At 41.1% G+C, this 22452-nt stretch overlaps 1 protein-coding gene across 2 annotated transcripts; it reads left to right on the forward strand.

Moving 5' to 3' along the window:
- Window positions 1-688: 688 nt before the first annotated feature.
- Window positions 689-21179, forward strand: LOC141198722 (uncharacterized). 2 transcript variants are annotated; one of them, XM_073663139.1, is made up of 7 exons: window positions 689-750; window positions 14887-15026; window positions 15156-15260; window positions 15344-15467; window positions 15551-15648; window positions 15847-15937; window positions 19317-21179. In XM_073663139.1, exons 2-7 carry the CDS (start codon window positions 14955-14957, stop codon window positions 21089-21091), a joined length of 2265 nt encoding a protein of 754 aa, XP_073519240.1. In that variant the 5' UTR covers window positions 689-750; window positions 14887-14954; the 3' UTR covers window positions 21092-21179. The 2 variants fall into 2 exon arrangements, with proteins under 2 accessions (XP_073519240.1, XP_073519242.1); XM_073663141.1 differs by lacking the exon at window positions 689-750 and adding an exon at window positions 1783-2006.
- The last annotated feature ends 1273 nt before the right edge of the window (window positions 21180-22452 follow it).

The following is a 22452-nucleotide window of genomic DNA, read 5'->3' on the forward strand; positions in this document are numbered from 1 at the left end:
ACTATCACCTGTCATGGTGCAAATCAAATTGTAATAAGCCCCTCATCTCCGCTCCGTACACCTCGTACACACGCGGCTCCGCTCCGTACGCCTCATACACACACGGCTCCGCTCCGTACACCTCGTACACGCGCGGCTCCGTTCCGTACACCTCGTACACACACGGCTCCGCTCCGTACACCTCGTACACACACGGCTCCGCTCCGTACACACGGCTCCGCTCCGTACACCTTGTACACACGCGGCTCTGCTCCGTACACCTCGTACATACGCGGCTCCGCTCCGTACACCTCGTACACACACGGCTCTGCTCCGTACACCTCGTACACACGCGGCTCTGCTCCGTACACCTCGTACACACGCGGCTCCGCTCCGTACACCTCGTACACGCGCGGCTCTGCTCCGTACACCTCGTACACACGCGGCTCTGCTCCGTACACCTCGTACACACGCGGCTCTGCTCCGTACACCTCGTACACACACGGCTCTGCTCCGTACGCCTCGTACACACGCGGCTCTGCTCCGTACACCTCGTACACACGCGGCTCTGCTACATCCACACTGTAAACCCCTCCTGACCCCACACATAAACTTCAGCTCATCCAGCACCATGACAACCAGCACAGCAGAGTCCTGCATCCACTGAGGCCCCTGATCATGTGACCCCTGACTCCTCCCCTCCTGTGACCTCATCACAGCTCCTGTGCGCACAGAGCAGCCATATATGTGGTGGCGGCTCTGCAGGTGGAGGTATGTGGAGACCCCATTACTGGGCGCAGGGGGCATTAACCCCTTCAGCACGGAGACTCTTTTGGGGTCTTGTGTTGCCCCTTTATAAGAATCATAAGGTTTTTGTTCTGTTTCCTGTAATAGATACATACGACCCAACTATGGAGACAGGAAGGGAGGAAACGTATTGTTCTCATAGTACAGGACCCCTTTACTGGCCCCACAGTGTAATGCCCCCATTATGCCCCTTATGCAGGATGTATGATGCCCCCCACAGCGTAATGCCCCCATTATGCCCCTTATGCAGGATGTATGATGCCCCCCACACAGTGTAATGCCCCCATTATGCCCCTTATGCAGGATGTATGATGCCCCACACAGTGTAATGCCCCCATTATGCCCCTTATGCAGGATGTATGATGCCCCCACACAGTGTAATGCCCCCATTATGCCCCTTATGCAGGATGTATGATGCCCCCACACAGTGTAATGACCCCATTATGCCCCTTATGCAGGATGTATGATGCCCCCCACAGTGTAATGCCCCATTATGCCCCTTATGCAGTATGTATGATGCCCCCACACAGTGTAATGCTCCCATTATGCCCCTTATGCAGGATGTATGATGCCCACCACACAGTGTAATGCCCCCATTATGCCCCTTATGCAGGATGTATGATGCCCCCACACAGTGTAATGCCCCAATTATGCTCCTTATGCAGGATGTATGATGCCCCCACACAGTGTAATGCCCCCATTATGCCCCTTATGCAGGATGTATGATGCCCCCACACAGTGTAATGCCCCCATTATGCTCCTTATGCAGTATGTATGAAGCCCCAACACAGTATAATGTTCCCCCAGTAGCGCCTGAGGTCCTGTAGTTGGAATAATCCCTCTGGAGTTGGTTTTCCCTTTGCCTGCTCCCCTACATGTAGACCCTCGAGCATGTATACATGCATTTAGGGGAGCAGGCCTTACTAGATATCGAGGCTTTGTACAGTAATATACCGCATGAGGATGGTATCAGAGGAGTAAGACATTTCTTGAAATCGAGATCAATAGAGTGTAGCAGACATAATGACTTCATGGAGGATCTTCTAAAATTCGCTATTACTCATAACTTCTTTCTTTTTGACAGGAAGTACTTCCACCATCTCAGGGGTACTGCGATGGGGAGCCACTGTGCACCCTCACATGCTAAAGTATTCCTGAGCTGGTAGGAGGAAACTACAATATTCAGGGATGATCATAAGTGGTGGCATCCATATATTGGGGTATGATATAGATATATTGACTACATTTTTATCATCTGGTCAGAGACGAGTGAGCAATCTTTTGAATTTGTCAGAGAGCTCAATATCCATAGAGTGGGCCTTAGATTTATATCAGAGTTTAATTATTACCAGCTGCCTTTCCTGGATGTACTAATCAAGAAGGATTGCAATGGGACCCTAGGAACACTCATCTATCATAAACCTTCAAGCACTAATAAACTATTGAAGTGGGATAGCCACCACCCCATCCTCATAAAAAGAAGAATACCCAAGGGCCAGTTTTTACGGTTGGGTACTGCTCTAATGTCACAGATTTTAATATACAGGCTATAGACCTGAACATCAGATTCAGGGAAAAAGGGTACTCATGGTACATTTTGGATTCCACATCATCGTTTGCAGAAAAATGGGAGAGACAGACACTCCTCCATCCCTAACCTAGAGACCAAGAAAAAGATTGGACAACACGAGTAAGAAAAACTTACGACAATCAGAGTGACTGTATCTTTCATATCCTCAGAAAACACTGGGATATACTTGTGGCTGATCCGGACCTGAGGGTCCTGTGGGATCTACTCCCACAATAACTTTCAGAAACGGTCAGACAATTAGGGACCATTTAGTGCATAGTTACTGTCAGGGAAATATTGAGAAAGTATTAACAATTTCTCTCTGTCCCTGAAACCCCTCTTCATCCCTCCCTTATCCACCATTTGTCACCAGAGGAGAGCTGAAACTACAGCTGTTGGTATGCAAAAAACAGTACAAGAAGTTCAGTAGCCTATTCTACTTAACATACAAATGCATCTCCTCTTAGCACAGACCTGGGATAGATTGACACCTTCCAGCATAGGGGCAGAGATGGAAGGAAAGAGGAAATGACTCGTTTAGGCTCAAAAGGGGTTTAACAAAGACTGCAGAATCTTCGAAATAACTAAAGTTTCATAATTCTCAAAATGAAGGGACCCATATTTTTAGTGACAGGGTCAGCTTGGGAATGATATGGATATTTTCCTGTCTCTGTAGGTCCCTCTGGGGGGCTGTGGCGCAAAAGTCCCAAATTAACAGATTGCAGCTATACCGTGTGAGGTCTCTTGAGAATGGTAAAATCATAACGGAAAAAAATGTATCACTTTCGGGCCTCTACGATCAACCCACAATAAGTTATCTCAAAAAACAGATATCTAATAAAGATATGAAGGCTGGAGACCAGCCCCCGTAATGTCATCCCAGGGGGTGTGTGGGCCGGTCTTTCACTTCAGCATAAAAGAATCTGCTGAGGTTGGAGTAGTATTCATTGCGGGAGTATATATTTATTATAGCAACGGATCTTGCTCGATAACAGTCAAATCAAGCTTAGTGTCTCCCCTTCACCTATATTGAATTGTCTCAGCGATCATTATAGTAAGTCTTCTTTAATCCTGTTTATTTTGTGTAACTACTTATGTATTGTATTGTCCACTTTTGTAAAATCTTGTATATTTTTCATAATACTGCCTCCCTTTTGGATTAAATATAAAATGTAATAATTCTTTTTCTTTTTTGCTGTAATTGTTCCCTCCCCCGAAGCCATACGCTATCAGAACGCAGGCGTCCGCCCAGGCCTGTATTATATTTCAAATCTGGACGGCGGTGGCAACAATTTATATTAACCCCTTGAAAGCCTGAGGCGTATTAGAACGCCCCAGGCCATCACCCCCGGTCCAGTTAGGGCTCCGGCTGTGAGCCTGCATTCAACCGAGCACATGTCAGCTGATTCTTAAAGCCCATCGGTGACCCCAGTGGTTGTCATGTAATTATCACTATGAGAGCCACCTAGTGGTCGGCGCTCATAGCACAGGAGCATTTCTGCTACATAGAGGTGATCTGCTCATCACCTCTATGTAGCAAAGGCGATCGGACAGTTGCTGCTTCTAGTCTCCTATGGAGACTATAGACGCAAGCAAAAAGTGTAAAAAAAAAGTTTTTAAAAATATTAAAAAAACATAAAAGTTTAAATCACCTCCCTTTCGCCCCAATCAAAATAAAATAATAAAAAAAAACAACCCACATACACATATTTGGTATTGCCGTGTTCAGAATCGCCCGATCTATCAATATAAAAAAAGAATTGATCCGAACGGTAAACGGCGTAACGAGAAAAAAATTCTAAACGCCAGAATTACTTTTTTTGGTCGCCGCAACATTGCAATAAAATGCAATAACGGGCGATGAAAACATCAGAGCTACTCCAAAATGGTACTAATAAAAACGTCAGCTCGGTGCGCAAAAAATAAACCCTCACCCGGCACCAGATCCCGAAAAATGGAGACACTACAAGTCTTGGAAAATGGTGCCTTTTTTTTTTTTTTAGCAAACTTTGGATTTTTTTTCACCACTTAAAAAAAAAAGAACCTATACATGTTTGGTGTCTACGAACTTGTAATGACCTGGAGAATAAGAAGGGCAGGTCAGTTTTAGCATTCAGTGAACGTGGTAAAAAAAAAAAAAAAACATCTGTGGTATTGCACTTTTTTTGCAATTTCATTGCATTTGGATTTTTTTCCTGTTTTCCCGTACACGATATGGTAAAACCAGTAATGTCGTTCAAAAGTACAACTCATCCCGCAAAAAATAAGCCCTCACATGACCATATTAAAAATAAAAACGCTATGGCTCTGGGAACAAGGGAAGCTAAAAGCGAAAATGCAAAAACGGAAAATCCCAGGGTTAATTGGGCTATCGTGAAGCTGACAGTGATCGTACGGGGGCGTAGACACACATTCCATGCGTTGGAATCTGGAGGTGTGATGCTATACGCTCACTGGTCGCTTGCCAATACCTACGTAGTGGGTAGTCGGGATCGTGTGCTCGCCACTCCCTGACGAAATCCAGACAGAGTAACGGCAGCGGTGAGATATTGTGTGATCTCCCCGGTGTCGTCACTGTGGAACCCTGACAATTTCTATAAAAAACCTGCACCCAAGGGGACTTGGCTAGATAGAGGAATCTACGATTTCTTTAGATTTGCAGAACATTGTCCATTTAATTGGATGAGACCATGTAAATCTTTCTTGAGTTCCTCCATGCTTAAAATCTTTTTCTAGTGGGATTATTCCAACTGTAAATCCTCAGGACTAGTATATATGATCACACCTGCCCCTAGATTATGTAGGCAAGATCAAGAGGGAGTCTGGGAGGATTGTGGGGGGGCATTTGGGCAGTATACGCCATGGTTGGGACACCCCATTAGCGAGACATATGAACAGTGTACATTGAGATCAAACTGGAGACATCTCCTTTTGTATCATTGAGATGGTTAAACCCAATGTGAGAGGTGGTGATCACAATAGATGTATCCTCAAAAAAGAAAGTAAGTGGGTTGTTAGACTGGATTCACAAGCCCCTAAGGGACTCAATGAGCAAATTTCTTATGCCTGTTTTGTGTGAATACAGACCCATCCTGGATTATATTTTTAGATTGTATACTCTACCCATTGCTACTCAGTTCCCTGTGAATGGGATTCACATATTATTGTACTTCATCGAGATATCTGAGCTTCTATATCAGAATTATTACTTAGCAATTATTCCACATATACTATTTATTAATTAACAAGTGTGGTGATCCTTGTGTATCTCTAATTGTGCAATAGAGGTCAAATTTGACCATTTAGGAATATACTGTGGGCCATCATCCCATATCTTATGAAGTGATAAAGTAGATCTACTTGCCTATTGCATGATGGGAGGATGTGCAATACTTGTTTTTAGTCTCCCATGACGCTGATCTCAGAGATAGAAAAATCTTATGTTGGTGTAATGCAATCCAAAACCATTATGCGCTCCGGTGTGGAACGCATGCTTCTGGACATGCACAATCGCAGATAGGAGACCGTGATGCACTCCGGCGTGGAACGCACATGTCCCGGCACGTTTGTGCTTTCTGCCCGCCTGTCTCCGTTGTTTTGTGCTGGATTTTGGGGAATACTTGAGAATTTATTTTTGTTCCATCTGTCTTTAATTAATCCATCAGATAAGTCCTCAGAGAATTATAATTAGAGGAACCCATGGACACATTTGGATTTGTGAAGCTGACCTCCGCTCTCCTCTATTTCCTTTGAATTTATTGTGTGACCTTTATTTCAGAACAGTAGCTCTTGGTTTGTTTCACTTCCATGTGTAAATTGAATTTGACTCGTAGTCTTTGATATCTCTTTCAAACTTAGTTTTTTTGATGTCTGAGATCCATCCTCCAGACTTTGTAAATTCTTTTGCATATTTTGTTTGATTTTTGTATCCAAAAAGGCTTCTACACTTGGCGGAAAACTTTCAACTAGTTATTTTCAAGAAACAAATATCAAACGCTATGTGACTTGGTTATCCTTGGTTAGGTTTTTTTTTTTATTTAGATTGTGAGCCCCAATGGGGACAGCGATGATAATGTATGTAAAGCTCTGCGGAATATGTTGGCGCTATATAAAAATAAAGAATATATATATATATATATATATATATATATATATATATATAATATAATGTGGACATACACCCTGTAAAGCATGCAACTATGTTAACCACTTCCCGACAGCCCACTGTACATAAACGTCCGCGCTGCCTGGGCTCTGTGCAGCGCGGACGTTTAAAAACGGTGGGTGGTCTCGCAGCGCTCAGGACCCCCAGGGTCCTGCAAGCGCTGCGAGAGCGGTGCAGAGCGTTAGCTCTGACAGGGAACATCATCGGGACCTGATTGGATCAGGTCCCAGTGATGTTAACCCTTTGCTGCCTTCTATATGCCGCGATCTATCGTGATCGCGGCATATAGAAGACAGCAGGAGGAGAGGGGGTGGTATACTTACCTCTCCGAAGACCCCTGATACCTTTCAGGACCTTGGGTTGCTATGGCAGCTGGAGGTCACATGACAGCCTCCAGCTCTACCATATATGGTGTCCTGCCAGTGTCAGCCTGCAGCTGAAGCCTGGCAGGACACACTGACTGTGTGAAGATCTCATGTAATGTAATATATGTCTATTACATTACATGAGATCAGCGATCAGAAAAATAAAAATTAATGTCCCATACAGGGACTAAGTAAAACTGTAAAAAAAAGTTTAAAAAAAATGTTTTGAAACTGTTAAAAAAAAATACAAAATAAATTAAAATAAATAAAATATTAAACCGATAAATCCGTATATTTATGCAAAAATAAAAAAAGTATACATATTTGGTATCGCCGCGTCCGAAACAACCCGAGCTATAAAACTGTCACACTAATTAACTCCTTCTGTGCACACCGTAATAAAAATAAATAAAAAATGGAGGAAAAAACTATGCTTTTTCCTCATATCGCCAAACAAAAAGTGGAAAAAAATGCGATCAAAAAGCAAAATGGAAATAAAAATGGTACCGTTGAAAACGTCATCTTGTTCCGCAAAAAAAAGAGCGGTATGGCGGCTTATCAGCTTATCTATAAAATTGTTTTATTGTGTAAAAGCGCCAAAACATAAAAAAAATATACAGTAAATGTAATATCGCTGTAAACGTACCGACCCGAAGAATAACGCTGCCTGATCACTTTCACCACATGCAGAACGGCATACAAAAAAACCCTCAAAAAACAATTCCTGAATTGTTGGTTTTTGTTAATTTTACCTCCCAAAAAACGGAATAGAAAGCGATCAAAAAATGTCACGTACCCAAAAATGGTACCAATAAAAATGTCAACTCGTCCCGCAAAAAACAAGTCGTCACATGACTCTGTCGGCCGAAATATGGAAAAATTATAGCTCTCAAAATATGGTGATGCAAAAACTAGATTTTGCAAAAAAAAAAGCGTCTCTTAGTGTGTGACAGCTGTCAGTCATAAAAACCCGATATAAATCTGGTATCTCTGTAATCGCACCGACCCGAAGAATAAAGTAATCTAATCAGTTATATCACACGAGGAACGGCGTAAAAAAAAAAATAAAACCAATTCTTCACCTGCTACTGATTTGTTTATTATGTCTCCCAAAGATCGCAGTAAGGCTCTGCTCACATTTATCCTGCGCTCTGCGCTGAGCACTTACGCCAGAGTTTCCGTGTAAATCTCTGAAATACGTGATTCAGACGGAACCCATGACGGAAGATTCCCTGTAATGAGGCAGATATAGGCCACTGTGAATGCCGTCTGGCCTGTGATCCCACGGTGTCATTTGTTTTAGGCGTGCATAAAAGTGCGGTTGGCCACAGTTTTGTGCACTTCTGAAAAAAAGGACACCGCTAAACAGAGGCCAGACGGAGTCCAGAGCAACTCTGCTGCCTCATTACAGTGAATGGATCCTGCAGGGGTTTCATCTGAATTACATCACTTGGAAATTTAGATGGAAACCCCGATGTAAGTGCTCAGCCTAGAGCGCCGGATGTTACGTAAAATGTTCCCAATAAAAGCTTCAACTCAGTCCTCAAAAAAAGCTAGTCCCCACTCAGGTCCGTCATCTGTTAAAAATATAAGGGACTTCCAAGTTACTGGTAGCAGAAAGGCTCTGGAAAAGCGAAATGGCCCTTGCCCCCCCAAAAGAAATTCAGAAAATTTTGTGCTCCCAAATCCAAATGCCTATTCTACAATAATTTGTTCTCCAAATGTCAAATAGCACTCCGTCCCCCCCAGATCTCGCCGTATGCTTGAGCGGTACGATACAGCCACATATGGGGTATTGCCACTTTTAGAAGAAATTGTGTGACTCATTTCGGCACCATTTTTACCCATTGCCCTGTGTGAAAATGTAAAATCTGAGGGTAAAACATTTTTTTGTGGTAAAAATATAATTATGCTTTTTTCACTGCCCAATGGTATAAATTTAAAAATTAAAAAATACTCACTACTTCCCTAGATGAATTCCTTGAGAGGTGTAGTTTACAAAATGGGGTCACTTGTGGGGGTTCCTGCAGTTTCAGCATGTCAGCGACTCTCCAAATGTGACATGGTGTCTGCAACCTATCCCAGCCAACATAGCGCTCCTTTCTCTTCCGAACCCTGCCGTACACCAAAGCAGTGGTTTTCCCCCACATATGGGGTATCTGCGTACTCAGGAGAAATTGCACAACAAATTTCATTGTGCAATTTATCCTGTTACCCTTATGATAATACAAAATTAGGGAATGAAAAACATTTTTTGTGGGAAAAATGTGAAAATTTTATTTTTATGGCTCAATATTATAAACTTCTGTGAAGCACCTGGGGGTGCAAGGTGCTCACCACACATCTAGATAAGTTCCCTAAGGGGTCTAGTTTCCAAAATGATGTCACTTGTGGGGGGTTTCCACTGTTTAGGCACATTAGGGGCCCCCCAAATGCAACATGGCGTCCGCTAATTATTCAAACAAATTTTACATTCAAAAAGTCAAATGGCGCTCCTTCCCTTTCGAACCCTGCCGTGCGCCCAAACAGTGGTTTGCCTCCACATATGGGGTATCAGCGTGTTCAGGAGAAATTGCACAACAAACTTCATGGTGCAATTTATACTATTACCCTTATGATAATGCAAAATTAACGGATGAAAAACGTTTTTGTGGGAAAAATGTGAAAATTTTATTTTTACAGCTCAATATTATAAACTTCTGTGAAGCACCTTGGGGTTCAAGGTGCTCACCACACATCTAGATAAGTTCCCTAAGGGGTCTAGTTTCCAAAATGGTGTCACTTGTGGGGGGTTTCCACTGTTTAGGAACATCAGGGGCTCCCCAAATGCAACATGGCGTCCTCTAATTATTCAAACAAATTTTACATTCAAATGGCGCTCCTTCCCTTCCGAACCCTGCCGTGCGCCCAAACAGTGGTTTTCCCTCACATATGGGGTATCATCCCGCTCAAGAGAAATTGCACAAAAAATTTTGGGGTCCATTTTTTCCTGTTACCCCTGTGAAAATAAAAAAAATTGGGTCTAAAGTAACATTTTTGTGAAAAAAGTTAAATGTTAATTTTTTTCTTCCACATTCCAAAAATTCCTGTGAAGCACCTGAAGGGTTTAATAAAGTTATTGAATGTGGTTTTGAGCACCTTGAGGGGTGCAGTTTTTAGAATGATGTCACTTTTGGGTATTTTCAGTCATAAAGACCCCTCAAAGTGACTTCAAATATGATGTGGTCCCTAAAAAAATGTTTTTGTAAATTTTGTTGGAAAAATGAGAAATCGCTGGTCAACTTTTAACCCTTATAGCTCCGTAACAAAAAAAATTTTGGTTCCAAAATTGTGCTGATGTAAAGTAAACATGTGGGAAATGTTATTTATTAACTATTTTGTGTGACATATCTCTCTGATTTAAGGGCATGAAAATTCAAAGTTTGAAAATTGCAAAATGTTCAAAATTTTCACCAAATTTCTGATTTTTTCACAAATAAACGCAAGTGATATCGAAGAAATTTTACCACTATGCTGAAGTACAATATGTCACGAAAAAACAATCTCAGAATCAGGGGGATCCGTTGAAGCGTTCCAGAGTAATTACTTCATAAATTGACAGTGGTCAGAATTGAAAAAATTGGCCTGGTCACGAAGGCAAAAACAGGCTCTGGTGCGAAGTGGTTAATAAAACCAACACATTTGAAGAAAACCTAACAGGACTACAATTTGCAATACACAATTTCATCAGTTGTAACACTATAGGGGTCATCTACTAAATAGAGTGTATAGAGAGTTAACTACAATATGTGGGATGGACGTCAGATCCGCTATAAACATGTATTAGAAGACATTTATCTGACGCAATCAATCCCACAACATTAAACCTGTCTGTGGTTTCAAGACACTTTTCACAAAAACATAAAGGGGATATCAGATCCTTCAGATATTAGGAATAGAAAAGGTTTATAAACCATTAAGAGGTGGAGATATGAAAAGAAAAATCTTAAATAGAAAGTCATATTGGATATTTAGATTACAAACTAGAGCCCCACAGGGAATGGACATCAGACAGGATTAATATTACAGTACAATTAATTGTATTTGTTTTTGATTTCCAGTGATTTTATTGAATGTCTCATGCGTGAGTTGTATTTGTGTATTCTCTTTTACTTCCATACAATACAGGGTTAAATTGTCTGAGAAGTGCTCAGTAATCAATGGACACCCAGGAAAGGGAAGGATATAAAAGTATCACAGAGACTCGCATGTTACAAATCAGGAATAAGCATTGGTTTCCTATGCGGGCACTTGGTGGTATGCCATCACAACAGTTTTATGAACTCACAATAAGGCTATGTGCCCACGTAGCAGATTTGATCCAGAGCGTTTTTGCCTCTCTCTGGCAGAAAAAAACGCATGCAGATTTACATGCTTTTTTTCTGCCAGAGAGAAGCATTTTTTCAGCGTTTTCGCATGCGTTTTTTCAAGCAGTTTTCCAAGCGATTTTGAGCATCTCTTGGAAAGTGCTTGACAAGTTGGTCACACTATATAAATCCCTGCAACCGGCATGGATTTATATATTGTGACCAAGTAATAGTTAAAAAAAAAGAATAAGAATGGTAAAAAATAAAAAAAAAAGATTATACTCACCTTCCGATGTCTTCCTGGTGTCATCTCTGCTGCGTCCGGTCTCTTGCAATGCTTGCGCTGTTGTGAAGGACCTGCGGTGACATCATTGAGTCATGTGATGGGTCACATGACTCAGTGACGTCATGGCAGGTCCTTCACAACAGCGCAAGCATTGCAAGAGACCGGACGGCGTGGACAAAACACCGGGATGACATCGGAAGGTGAGTATAATCTTTATTTTTTGTATTAAATTCTTTTATTTACAGATTCTATGGTACCTGAGTCTGGAGGAGAGTCTTCTATCCTCCAGGCCTGGGTACCATCCGCACATTAGAACGCGTCAATTACGCAAGTACAGATGCAGTCTTGCGGTATTGGCGCGTTCTAATGCAAGTCAATGGCGGCGATTACGCTGCGTGTCCGCAAAATTAATGGACATGCTGCGTATTTTTGAGCGCAGCATAAACGCTGCGGAAAAATACGCAGCATGGGCATTGAAAGTGCGGATTTGCATTGGAGACCATGGGGGAAGGTTTACCAAGTGTTTCCCAAGCGTTTACGCTGCGGAAATTCCGCAGCATAAACGCTTGAAAAACGCATCGTGGGCACACAGCCTTAATGTGAGGTTTTAACAATATAGACAATGCTGGAGAATCCATCTCTCCTCCTTGCTCTACTTGAACCTTGAAATGTCCCTGACCAGGGCGGCTCCATGCGGTGATCTTCAGACAAAGTGCATTGAATAAACAGTGAGCTGACCTCCCTCTCCATTTTACCATTATATGCATGTTTTCCCTATAGTGATGAATATTTATTTTTGCTAAAACTGTGATATTTTCACTTTAAAACTTTTTTTAAACCTTTTTTATAAACTTTTTTTAAACAGCTCTCCTTAGTGCGATCATATAACACAGAAGCCTCTGATCGCTCCGGTGATGCACTGTACTACTGTAGTGCCGTGTATTATCACTACCTGTGCAATAGTAACGTCCCCATACACATGAGATAAGTGTTGGCTGATCGGTCATTTGGCAGACGGTTATCTCTCCCGACTCCCCCATACACACAAATATTCCAGCTTTTCTGTGGTCTGTATGAGAGAGTCGCCTCCAGACTCCTCTAGCGGAGGATTATCTACAGGAAGAACAAACATTTTAGCCTCTGAAATTCAGGATCACAGATCCTTCTCTGCCCTGACATTATCTGTTGGGAGGCCCCCAAATACATTATATAGTCAACCAAACCCCCCGAAATCAGTGCTTTCATGCAGCTTTAGTCTAATGTGTCTGGGGGCGTTAAAAGGTAACTTATTGAATGCTGCCTCTGGCCCGGCCTAATAGACTTTCGTACATTGCAGGCCCAAACACCATTATTAGGCATTTAAGTATCATAGTAACTAGGCAGCCCCATACTATTGAGTACTTGGGGGAGGAAGGTCATTCAGCCGAACTCTGTCAAACCTTCTTAGATGCCATGTTTGCTTTTTGCAGGAGCAAGTGGTTAAACTGCCAGGGATTTTATTGCAGCCGCACCCATGCCATCCCTGTGGTGTACATCTATGTTCTGGTGCTCAAAAGAATTCATATAAGAACAAACACAAATGTTTAACATGTTAAAAAATGACAATGTGTCTTCTGCTTTTTGCATGTTTTTTTTTCTACAAGAATTGTTGGTGACAGTTTTCTTTTGAAACTTTTTAATATCTGCTTTTTTCTGTTTTTTTTTTCTTGTAATATAGGAAAGCCTAAGGCCAGAAGTAAACCCCATAATACACTGTACATGTAGACTTTAGTATCAAATCATTTCTGTCCACGGTGTTTGTGCAAACAAAACAGCTTTTATAAAAGCCTCACACTTCTGTGTGTGAATCAGACATGAGATCTAACTTGATAGAAGATTACAGTCCGGGGAAGACGGGAAACATTCATATAGATGGCCAGTGGTGCAGTAGTCAGTGACGGACTCTGGCCAAATATGGTTTTAGATCCGTAGTAGAAGATGTTGCCTCATCATGACGTAGTTATTTCTCATGTCACTTGTAATGAATATCTCCTGCAGTATTGCTAATTCCAATTCCATTGTCGGAAAATGGGACGAGAATTAGCGTTATGGAAGGTGTCATGAACTCACAAAGAGATGACACCGGGGAGATTACATAATCTCTCACCGTTGTCGTCACTCTGTGGGGATATGTGTATATGCCCCCGTACGGTCACTGTCAGCTTCACGATAACCCAATTATTATTGTTCGCTGCCACCACCGTCCAGATTTGAAATATAATACAGGCCTGGTAGGGTATATGGCTTCGGGGGAGGGAACGATTACAGAGCAAAAGAAACAGGACTATTACATTTTATATTTAATCCAAAAGGAAGGCAGTGTTATGAAAAATATACAAGGATTTTACAAAGGGGACAATACAGTACAGAATATACAGTTACACAATATAAACAGGATTAAAGAAGACTTACGTAATAGATCGCAGAGACAATTCCGTTTAGCTGGAGGGGGGCGCCCCACTTATTGATTTGACTGTTATCGAACAAGATCCGTTTATTATAGTCTCTATACCCCCCTGGCAATGAATACTCATCCATCCTCCTTGGATTCTTTTATGTCTAAGGGGAGACCTGCCCACACAGCACCTGGGATGACATTAAGGGGGCTGGCTCTACCATTTTTTCCGTTATGAATTTACCTTCCTTTAGAGACCACACATGACATAGTTGTCTGTTATTTTGTTACTTTTGCACCCCAGCTACCTGGAGGGACTCACAGCTACGATAAAATAAGCATATTGTTCCTTGGCTGACCCTGCCACTAAAAACATGGGTCCCATTATTAGCGGAGTTATAGAACTTACAGTATTTCATATTTCGTATCAGCTCCGGACATCCTGAAGTTTGTGTTAAACCCCTTTGAAGCCTAAATTAGTTTTCCTTCAATCTCTGCCCCTGCTGGAAGGTGTCAACCTATCCCAGGTCTGTGCTATGGGGAGATGCATTCCTATGTTAAGTGGGTCAGTAGCACCTTTTGTGCTGCATTTGTCTACAAGTGACTTCTGCTGTGTGTGTTAAATTGCATGGAAACAGTTGGTTTGGTCCAAATGGTGGATAAGGAAGAGGTGAGAGAGAAGAGGGGTTTGGGAGAAATTGTTAATATTTTCTCAATATTTCCCTGACGGTGAGTCTATGAGAAACGTATTCAGCTGCAGACTCCGAGGAAGAAACTGCTTGTTGTCTGTGGCCTTAAATATATAGGTTTTATTACTAGATGTAAAGAAAAAACGAAATACTGTCAAATAATAAATCTCCTTATATGTTTCCCCTCGTTATCTCCAATAGCACAGGATTTTTATGATGTTCCATCGGCTTATCTTCTCATTCAGGTCTCTACAATACCGGATCCTCTCAGTTCAGATCTTCTATATAACAAAATTTTCCTGATTTACCTGATATGGACAGGGAAAAGATGGCGGAGAGGATATTCCACCTCACCCTAGAGATCCTCTTCCGGATTACTGGAGAGGTGAGAGATTCTGATGACGTCACATTACATCAATCTTATCTATAGGAATAACAGACGGACAGAACTGGAGAGGTGAGGACTCTGGAAATGTCTGTAGTGAGATTTATTAATGTTTCTCTCCATAACCAGCGATTAATCACGGGGCCTCCACCTTACCTCCTGATACATGAGGACATCAATGACCAGAAGATCCTAGAACTTGCCTACAAGATGATTGAGCTTCTGACTGGAGAGGTGACACTGCTGGGAATTCTGGGACATTATACAGTAACGCTATGGAGGGATCGGGGGGATGACGGTATCATTGTATGTGTCAGGTTCCTATAAGATGTCAGGATGTTGCCGTCTATTTCTCCATGGAGGAGTGGGAGTATTTAGAAGGACACAAAGATCTGTACAGGGACTTCATGATGGAGGTTCCCAAGCCCCTCACATCACCAGGTAATAGACAGGACTAAATACACACAACCTATAATTATCTGTATGTAAAGAATGAATTCAGCCCCTGTATGTGTTTCCTCCAGATATATCCAGTAAGAGGACAACACCAGAGAGATGTCCCCATCCTCTTCTTCCACAGGACTGTAAACAAGAAGATCCCAATGTTCCTCAGGATCATCAGGTAGATGGAGAGAAGGTGTCATGAGATCTCCCCTATGATGTGTAGACGGCTGTGAAGGTCTTGTGCTCAGTCTTGTTTTATCCACCAGTATTATATGTTTTATACTTGTGTAATGAGAACGGTGGAGATGGCAGGATTAGAGCTGATCATAGATGGGACTTCTCCATCTGTCTGTGACTTTTACAAAATTTGTTTCAGGGTGAAGATCTGACCCATATTAATACTACAGAGACATATGTGAGGGGTGATGAGTGGTGTAAGGAGGAGATTCCTACATATGACTACCCAGGTGAGTAGTAACCACTAAATGCAGAGAAGTCACAGATTCTTCTCTGTCACCGGCTGTGGCTGCTTTATCGGTGGTGTAGTCTGGCCGTATAGCAATCGTGCGATCACCATTTTGCCACTAGACCACAACATTCTCCTCCGTCCGAAAATGTTCAATTTACTTTGGGAAATTGTGAAAGCCCTTTTCTATAGAACTTACAACCTGGAGGATCCACCTACCCCCTGGGATTAGGAGACGCTGACCGTTACCTGCCCAGGTCTGTAAACTACAAAGCCAAATGACAGTGTACGTAGAATGTGCTGACAAGTGAGAAAATCACTTGAAGAAAAATATTTTGATTGGCCTGTAAGAGAAAGCGGAGGGTAATGATGGTGTTGGCTTCCTAGATCCCTGATATCTTATTGGATGAATCTACCTTCTCTCCCTTCTGTGCTGCTGAATGTTCTCATATGGTCCCTACAAGACCAGGTCCAGTCTTTCCAGACTTTTTTGATCGACAACATTAAATGTGCAGTGAGGCCAAGTGTGAATTTCTGTACAATAACAACAGAGTTTCCCTTTATCCTGATTTTTCAATATCTTTTAAAACCAACTAACTTCAAACAGGATTGTGATAAACTACATAAAAAACATTACACCTGTGCCATGATATATCTCTAAGCTGTGGGTGGCTGATGGCTGTAATATACATTTATTCACGCCTGCAGGAGATGTGTTGGCTCCAGCCCTGGTTTCATGGAGTCACTCCACGTCATAAATTCCATTATGTTTTCGATCCTAAGAAATTCAGATTACTGCACAATCTCTCCTGAAATGGGGGCGATAATACTTTCTCTACTCTTCTGCTCAGGACTCATAGTAGCTCCAAAGGTCCAACATAAATGAGTGTGACTCCAGTTTAGTGTTGGATTTCTCCCTTCATGCATATGTAGTAGTTGGGGATGTTACATGTTTTTATATTCTTTCTTTTTTTACAAGTTCATTCTGTATGACAGTTTCATTGTGGTTGGATCGGCCTTCCTCACTTATGTGACGCTGTAACTCCCTGGTAGTCTTTCAAAAAGAAGGTCTCCATTGCCTCTTCCAAATGCTCGAGATCTAAATTTAAGACACCTCAGCTCTGCAGTATTATAAAAAGTTCTCTTTGAACGTCTAATATTTCTTCTTGACACTCATCTGACAGAAAATATTGTCCCTTACGATAGTTTAGATTGCCAAGAGCCACAGAGCCCCATACTCTAATTACCCCAGAGAGGTTTCACCACTAGTTACTCATTTATTACTGATGAAGACTGTTGAGTTTGATCATTTCAGTCGATGTTTTATTGTGTATAGTCACAGTTTTTGACTTCAGTAATCCTCTGATTTAACCTCTTCAGGCACCCAGTTTTCTGTTCCTAATCAGGGCCATTTTTCAAATCTGACGTTTGTCACTTTACGTGGTGATAACTTTGAAATTCTTCACAAAGGATAATAGGAAACAAATGGACCTTACAAATTATTTTTCAACTTCTTTTGAATGTGACAATACCCTATATATGGTTGTACACTACTGTCTGGGCACATGGCAGGTTAAGAAGGGAAGGAGCGACATTTAGCTATTAGGAATGCAGATTTTGCTGGAATAGTTCCCAGACACAATGTATTGGGGGCACTGTTTATGGTCACCTGGAAGCTCGAAAGATGGCCACCACGAACAGGCTTGCCTTATCTAACCCATTTATAGATTTCAAAAATTACTTTGCTCATCACCCTTTAACCCCTCTACATGGATCTGGACTAACACAGAGATCCCTAGGCTTGGGCCACGGTGTTACCTGCTGTTCTGTGGAGAGAGATAGGAAGAAGAATAGTCAGATAGCCGGGTCAGAACCAGGAGGACAGAGAAAATACTAAATCAGAAGACACAAGAGTAGTCAGTAAACGGGCCGAGGTCACAACAGGAAACAAATACACAAGCCGGGAGCTGTGCACAGAGGACTGAACCAGAGGAGAACAAGGCTGTATCTGGCAGCTCCCGGCAATATGCTCCGAGCTTTAGTAGGGTGCGGTGCTTTCCAAATGGCTGAAGCAGGGAGCAGATTACTTCAGCTGGACAGCACACACACCCATACTGCCAGACTGGATGGTACTACTGGTCCCAGGCTCCCTAATCTTAGTGGCAGTGCAGAGCCTGCACCACCCAGAGCTTCTGGTTCTAACGTCTCTTCCATCACAAGTGCCGCCTGCGGAATGAATAAGGCTTCTCCTGGTGACAGAAGGAGACGTCACACAAGTCGAAGCAGGAGGAGAAGTAGATGTCCCAGAGGAGATGGTACACACCTTTTGCAGAAGCCCTAATATAACAAAATGGCAGAAAACCAGAGCAGTAGAAATCCCCATAAAGTGACTCCATTTTGGAAATTATAACCCTCAGTGAATTAATCTATAGGAGAAGTGACTATTATGACTTCACAGTCACTTTCCAAAAATTAGCACACGGTGGAGGATGGAGAGTGAAAATTGCAAATATGCCATTTTATTACCCAACACATAGTGTCCAGATTGTGCTCCAGGAGACACACACCATCAATTAAGTGGGTTCTTCTCACTATAGTAATGCCAAATACATGGATGCTAAATGTGGTTTGGGCGCACTGCAAGGCTCAGAAGCGAGGGGGAGATCTGACTTTGGGAGAGCGGATATTGCTGGATTGGTTTATGGAAGCCATGTTGATTCTCAAGAGCCTTTGAGCCACTAATAATGTGGAAACCTCTGTTTATCCATTGACAGATGATGGACTTGAGTGGGGACTTGTTTTTTGTGAGATGAGTAGAAGTTTTTATTGGTGTCATTTTTGCCTACATAACATTTTTTGATGGCCTCTTATTCCATATTTTGGAGGCAGAATGAACAAACAGTTGGACACCACGCTCTACTGGTTCATCCTATGAGGTTTTCTATTAGACTGTGAACTGTCATTCTGTCAATAACTTGCCATTCCTACAGGCATTTTAAGTACAATTATCACAAGAATCCCATAGAAAAATAAATAAAGATTGCATACCACTTCTAAATCAATCTAAACAAACACATCTCTGGGCTACATGCTATTCCAGGAAAATGAAGATATATATGCTCAAGTTTAAAAATCAATTTTATTAGACACAAATCGAAAAAATAGAGGAATATTGAAAATATTTTAAATATTCCTCTATTTTTTAGATTTGTGTCTAATAAAATAGATTTTTAAACTTGAGCATATATCTCTTCATTTCCCTGGATTAGCATGTAGCCCAGGGATGTGTTTGTTTAGACATTTTAAGTAGAAATCTTCAAAAATATAAATTTCAGGGACATTTTATTCAAAATTAATAATTGTGTTTTTTTTCTTGGTAGATGACTGTACCAGGAGATCAGATGAACAGGAGATTTTTAAATCTGACGATCTTGAGATCCCACAAGATACAATTGAAGTGAATGCCATTACTCCAGATATACCATCATCCCTTCACAGCAAACATCAATCATCTGATCCTATGAAACAGGTCCTATCTTCTGATTCATTACCGACTACTAAGGAAAATCAAAATAAAATAAGCATTAATAAACGAACTGCTCCTAAAGCAAAGAAATCTTTTTCACGTTCAGAAAATGGAAATAGTTTTACCCTTGAAAAGTCTATTCTTAAACATCAAAAAATACACACAGCGGACAATAGATTGTTTTGTTCCAAATGTGGAAAATGTTTTAACCAGAAATCAGTTTTTGTTGATCACCAGAGAACCCACACAGGAGGGAAGCCTTTTTCATGTTCAGAATGTGGGAAATGTTTTAAACGGAAAGCGCATCTTGATAACCACCAGAGAATTCACACAGGGGAAAAGCCCTTTTCCTGTTCAGAATGTGGGAAATGTTTTAACCAGAAATCAGCTTTGGTTAACCACCAGAGAACCCACATAGGGAAGAAGCCTTTTTCATGTTCAGAATGTGAGAAATGTTTTAACCAGAAAGCGCATCTTGATAGCCACCAGAGAACCCACACAGGGGAGAAGCCCTTTTCCTGTTCAGAATGTGGGAAATGTTTTTACCAGAAATCAGCTTTAGTTAAGCACCACAGAACCCACACAGGGAAGAAGCCTTTTTCATGTTCAGAATGTGAGAAATGTTTTAACCAGAAAGCGTATCTTAAAAACCACCAGAGAACCCACATAGGGGAGAAGCCTTTTTCATGTTCAGAATGTGGGAAATGTTTTAACCGGAAAGCGCATCTTGATAGCCACCAGAGAACCCACACAGGGGAAAAGCCCTTTTCCTGTTCAGAATGTGGGAAATGTTTTAATCGTAAAATGATTCTTGATAGACACAAGAGAACTCACACAGGGGAGAGGCCTTTTTCTTGTTCAGAATGTGGGAAATGTTTTAATCATAGAATGATTCTTGAAAGTCACAAGAGAACCCACACAGGGGAGAAGCCCTTTTCCTGTTCAAAATGTGGGAAATGTTTTACAAGGAAATCAGGTTTGATTAAGCACCAGAGAACCCACACAGGGGAGAAGCCCTTTTCCTGTTCAGAATGTGGGAAATGTTTTAATCGTAAAATGATTCTTGATAGTCACAAGAGAACCCACACAGGGGAGAAGCCCTTTTCCTGTTCAGAATGTGGGAAATGTTTTAACCAAAAATCAGTTTTGGTTGCGCACCAGAGAACCCACACAGGGGAGAAGCCTTTTTTATGTTCAGAATGTGGGAAATGTTTTAATCATAAATCACATCTTAATAAACACCAGAGAACCCACACAGGGGAGAAGCCTTTTTCATGTTCAGAATGTAGAAAGTGTTTTACAGACAAATCATCTCTTGTTACACATCAGAGAACTCACACAGGGGAGAAGCCTTTTTCATGTTCAGAATGTGGGAAATGTTTTAACCATAAATCACATCTTACTAAACACCAGAGAACCCACACAGGGGAGAAGCCTTTTTCATGTTCAGAATGTAGAAAGTATTTTACAGACAAATCATCTCTTGTTACACATCAAAGAACTCACACAGGGGAGAAGCCTTTTTCATGTTCAGAATGTGGGAAATGTTTTAACCAGAAATCAGCTTTGATTAAGCACCAGAGAACTCACACAGGGGAGAAGCCTTTTTCCTATTCTTCTTTTTTTTAATGCAAGAAATTTTTATTGAGATTTTTTCATTAGTTTTTTTTTTTTTACAAAACAAGAAATCAGTACATAGAAATAATAAAATAACATACCATAGGGATCACATACATGCATCTCTCCTATATATCCTTTCAGCTTGCCCATTACCGTCTGATAACTTTCAGTTACTATTTCTTACAATTAACATTCCACATTCTTGATATCTTTTATATAACCTTAATATTGTAATAAACATTATAATCCTATACACATATAGGTGTGCTATATTACCCATACCACATGTATATTGGAATTCCTTAACATTACAATGAAACATTAGACCTCACCAATACCCCCCTTCTCCCATAAGTCAATGTCTCTCCAACAATAACCCCCTTGATGGCATTCCAGGTGTATCCAACCATAAGCCCCATATTTTCTCTAATTTATTCATTCAGTTTTGTTTTTTATATACCCCTTTTTGTAATCTGATAATATTATTTACCTTATTTTTGCATTCACTAATTTCTGGAGGTGAGGGGTTAATCCATTTGGATGCAATATGTTTCCTAGTTTTAAATAAAATACGTGAAATCCCTATTGAAATTGGGTCAAATTCCATATCATCCTCTAATATACCTAATAGGCATTTTTTGGGTCTGGTTGAATATCTATTTTATATACCCTCTTTATAATAGACAGAACTCCTTTCCAGTATTTACCTATCTCCCGGCATTCCCATAGCGTATGTAATAGGCCCGCAGCATCCATGTTACATCTTGGACATTCAGCATCAGTCCGGTATCCTATGTTACATAGGAATCTAGGCGTCTTATATTTCCTGTGTATTAATATGATCTGGGAAAATCTCTGCCCCTCATGTAAAGATAATTGGGGTACCAGTTCTAATACCGCTCTCCATTGATCCTCAGAAATTGGACCTATATCTTCCATCCATTTTTGTCTAGCTGGAGAAGGAAATATTTTTAAATAATTATCAAGAAGGACTCAGTAAATATCAGAAATACGACCCTTAGTATTTCCCTTCTCTAATACCAGCTTAACAAAAGTATTATTTTCTACCCAAAAGGGAGTCCATCTTGATTGTGCATTAAATGAATGCCGAAACTGTAGATATTTATACAATTGTTTATTTGTCAACCCAAACTCCCCCTTTAATTGATCAAAGGACTTAAGTATCCCTTCAGACAATGTTTTATATCGTATATACAGTACAGACCAAAAGTTTGGACACACCTTCTCATTAAAAGATTTTTCTGTTTTTTCATAACTATGACAATTGTACATTCACACTGAAGGCATCAAAACTATGAATTACCACATGTGGAATTAGATACTTAACAAAAGAGTGTGAAACAACTGAA

The sequence above is a fragment of the Phyllobates terribilis genome, unplaced genomic scaffold (assembly GCF_046119375.1).
Source record: "Phyllobates terribilis strain yellow unplaced genomic scaffold, ASM4611937v1 Scaffold_99__1_contigs__length_5935540, whole genome shotgun sequence".
Classification (NCBI taxonomy): Eukaryota; Metazoa; Chordata; class Amphibia; order Anura; family Dendrobatidae; genus Phyllobates; species Phyllobates terribilis.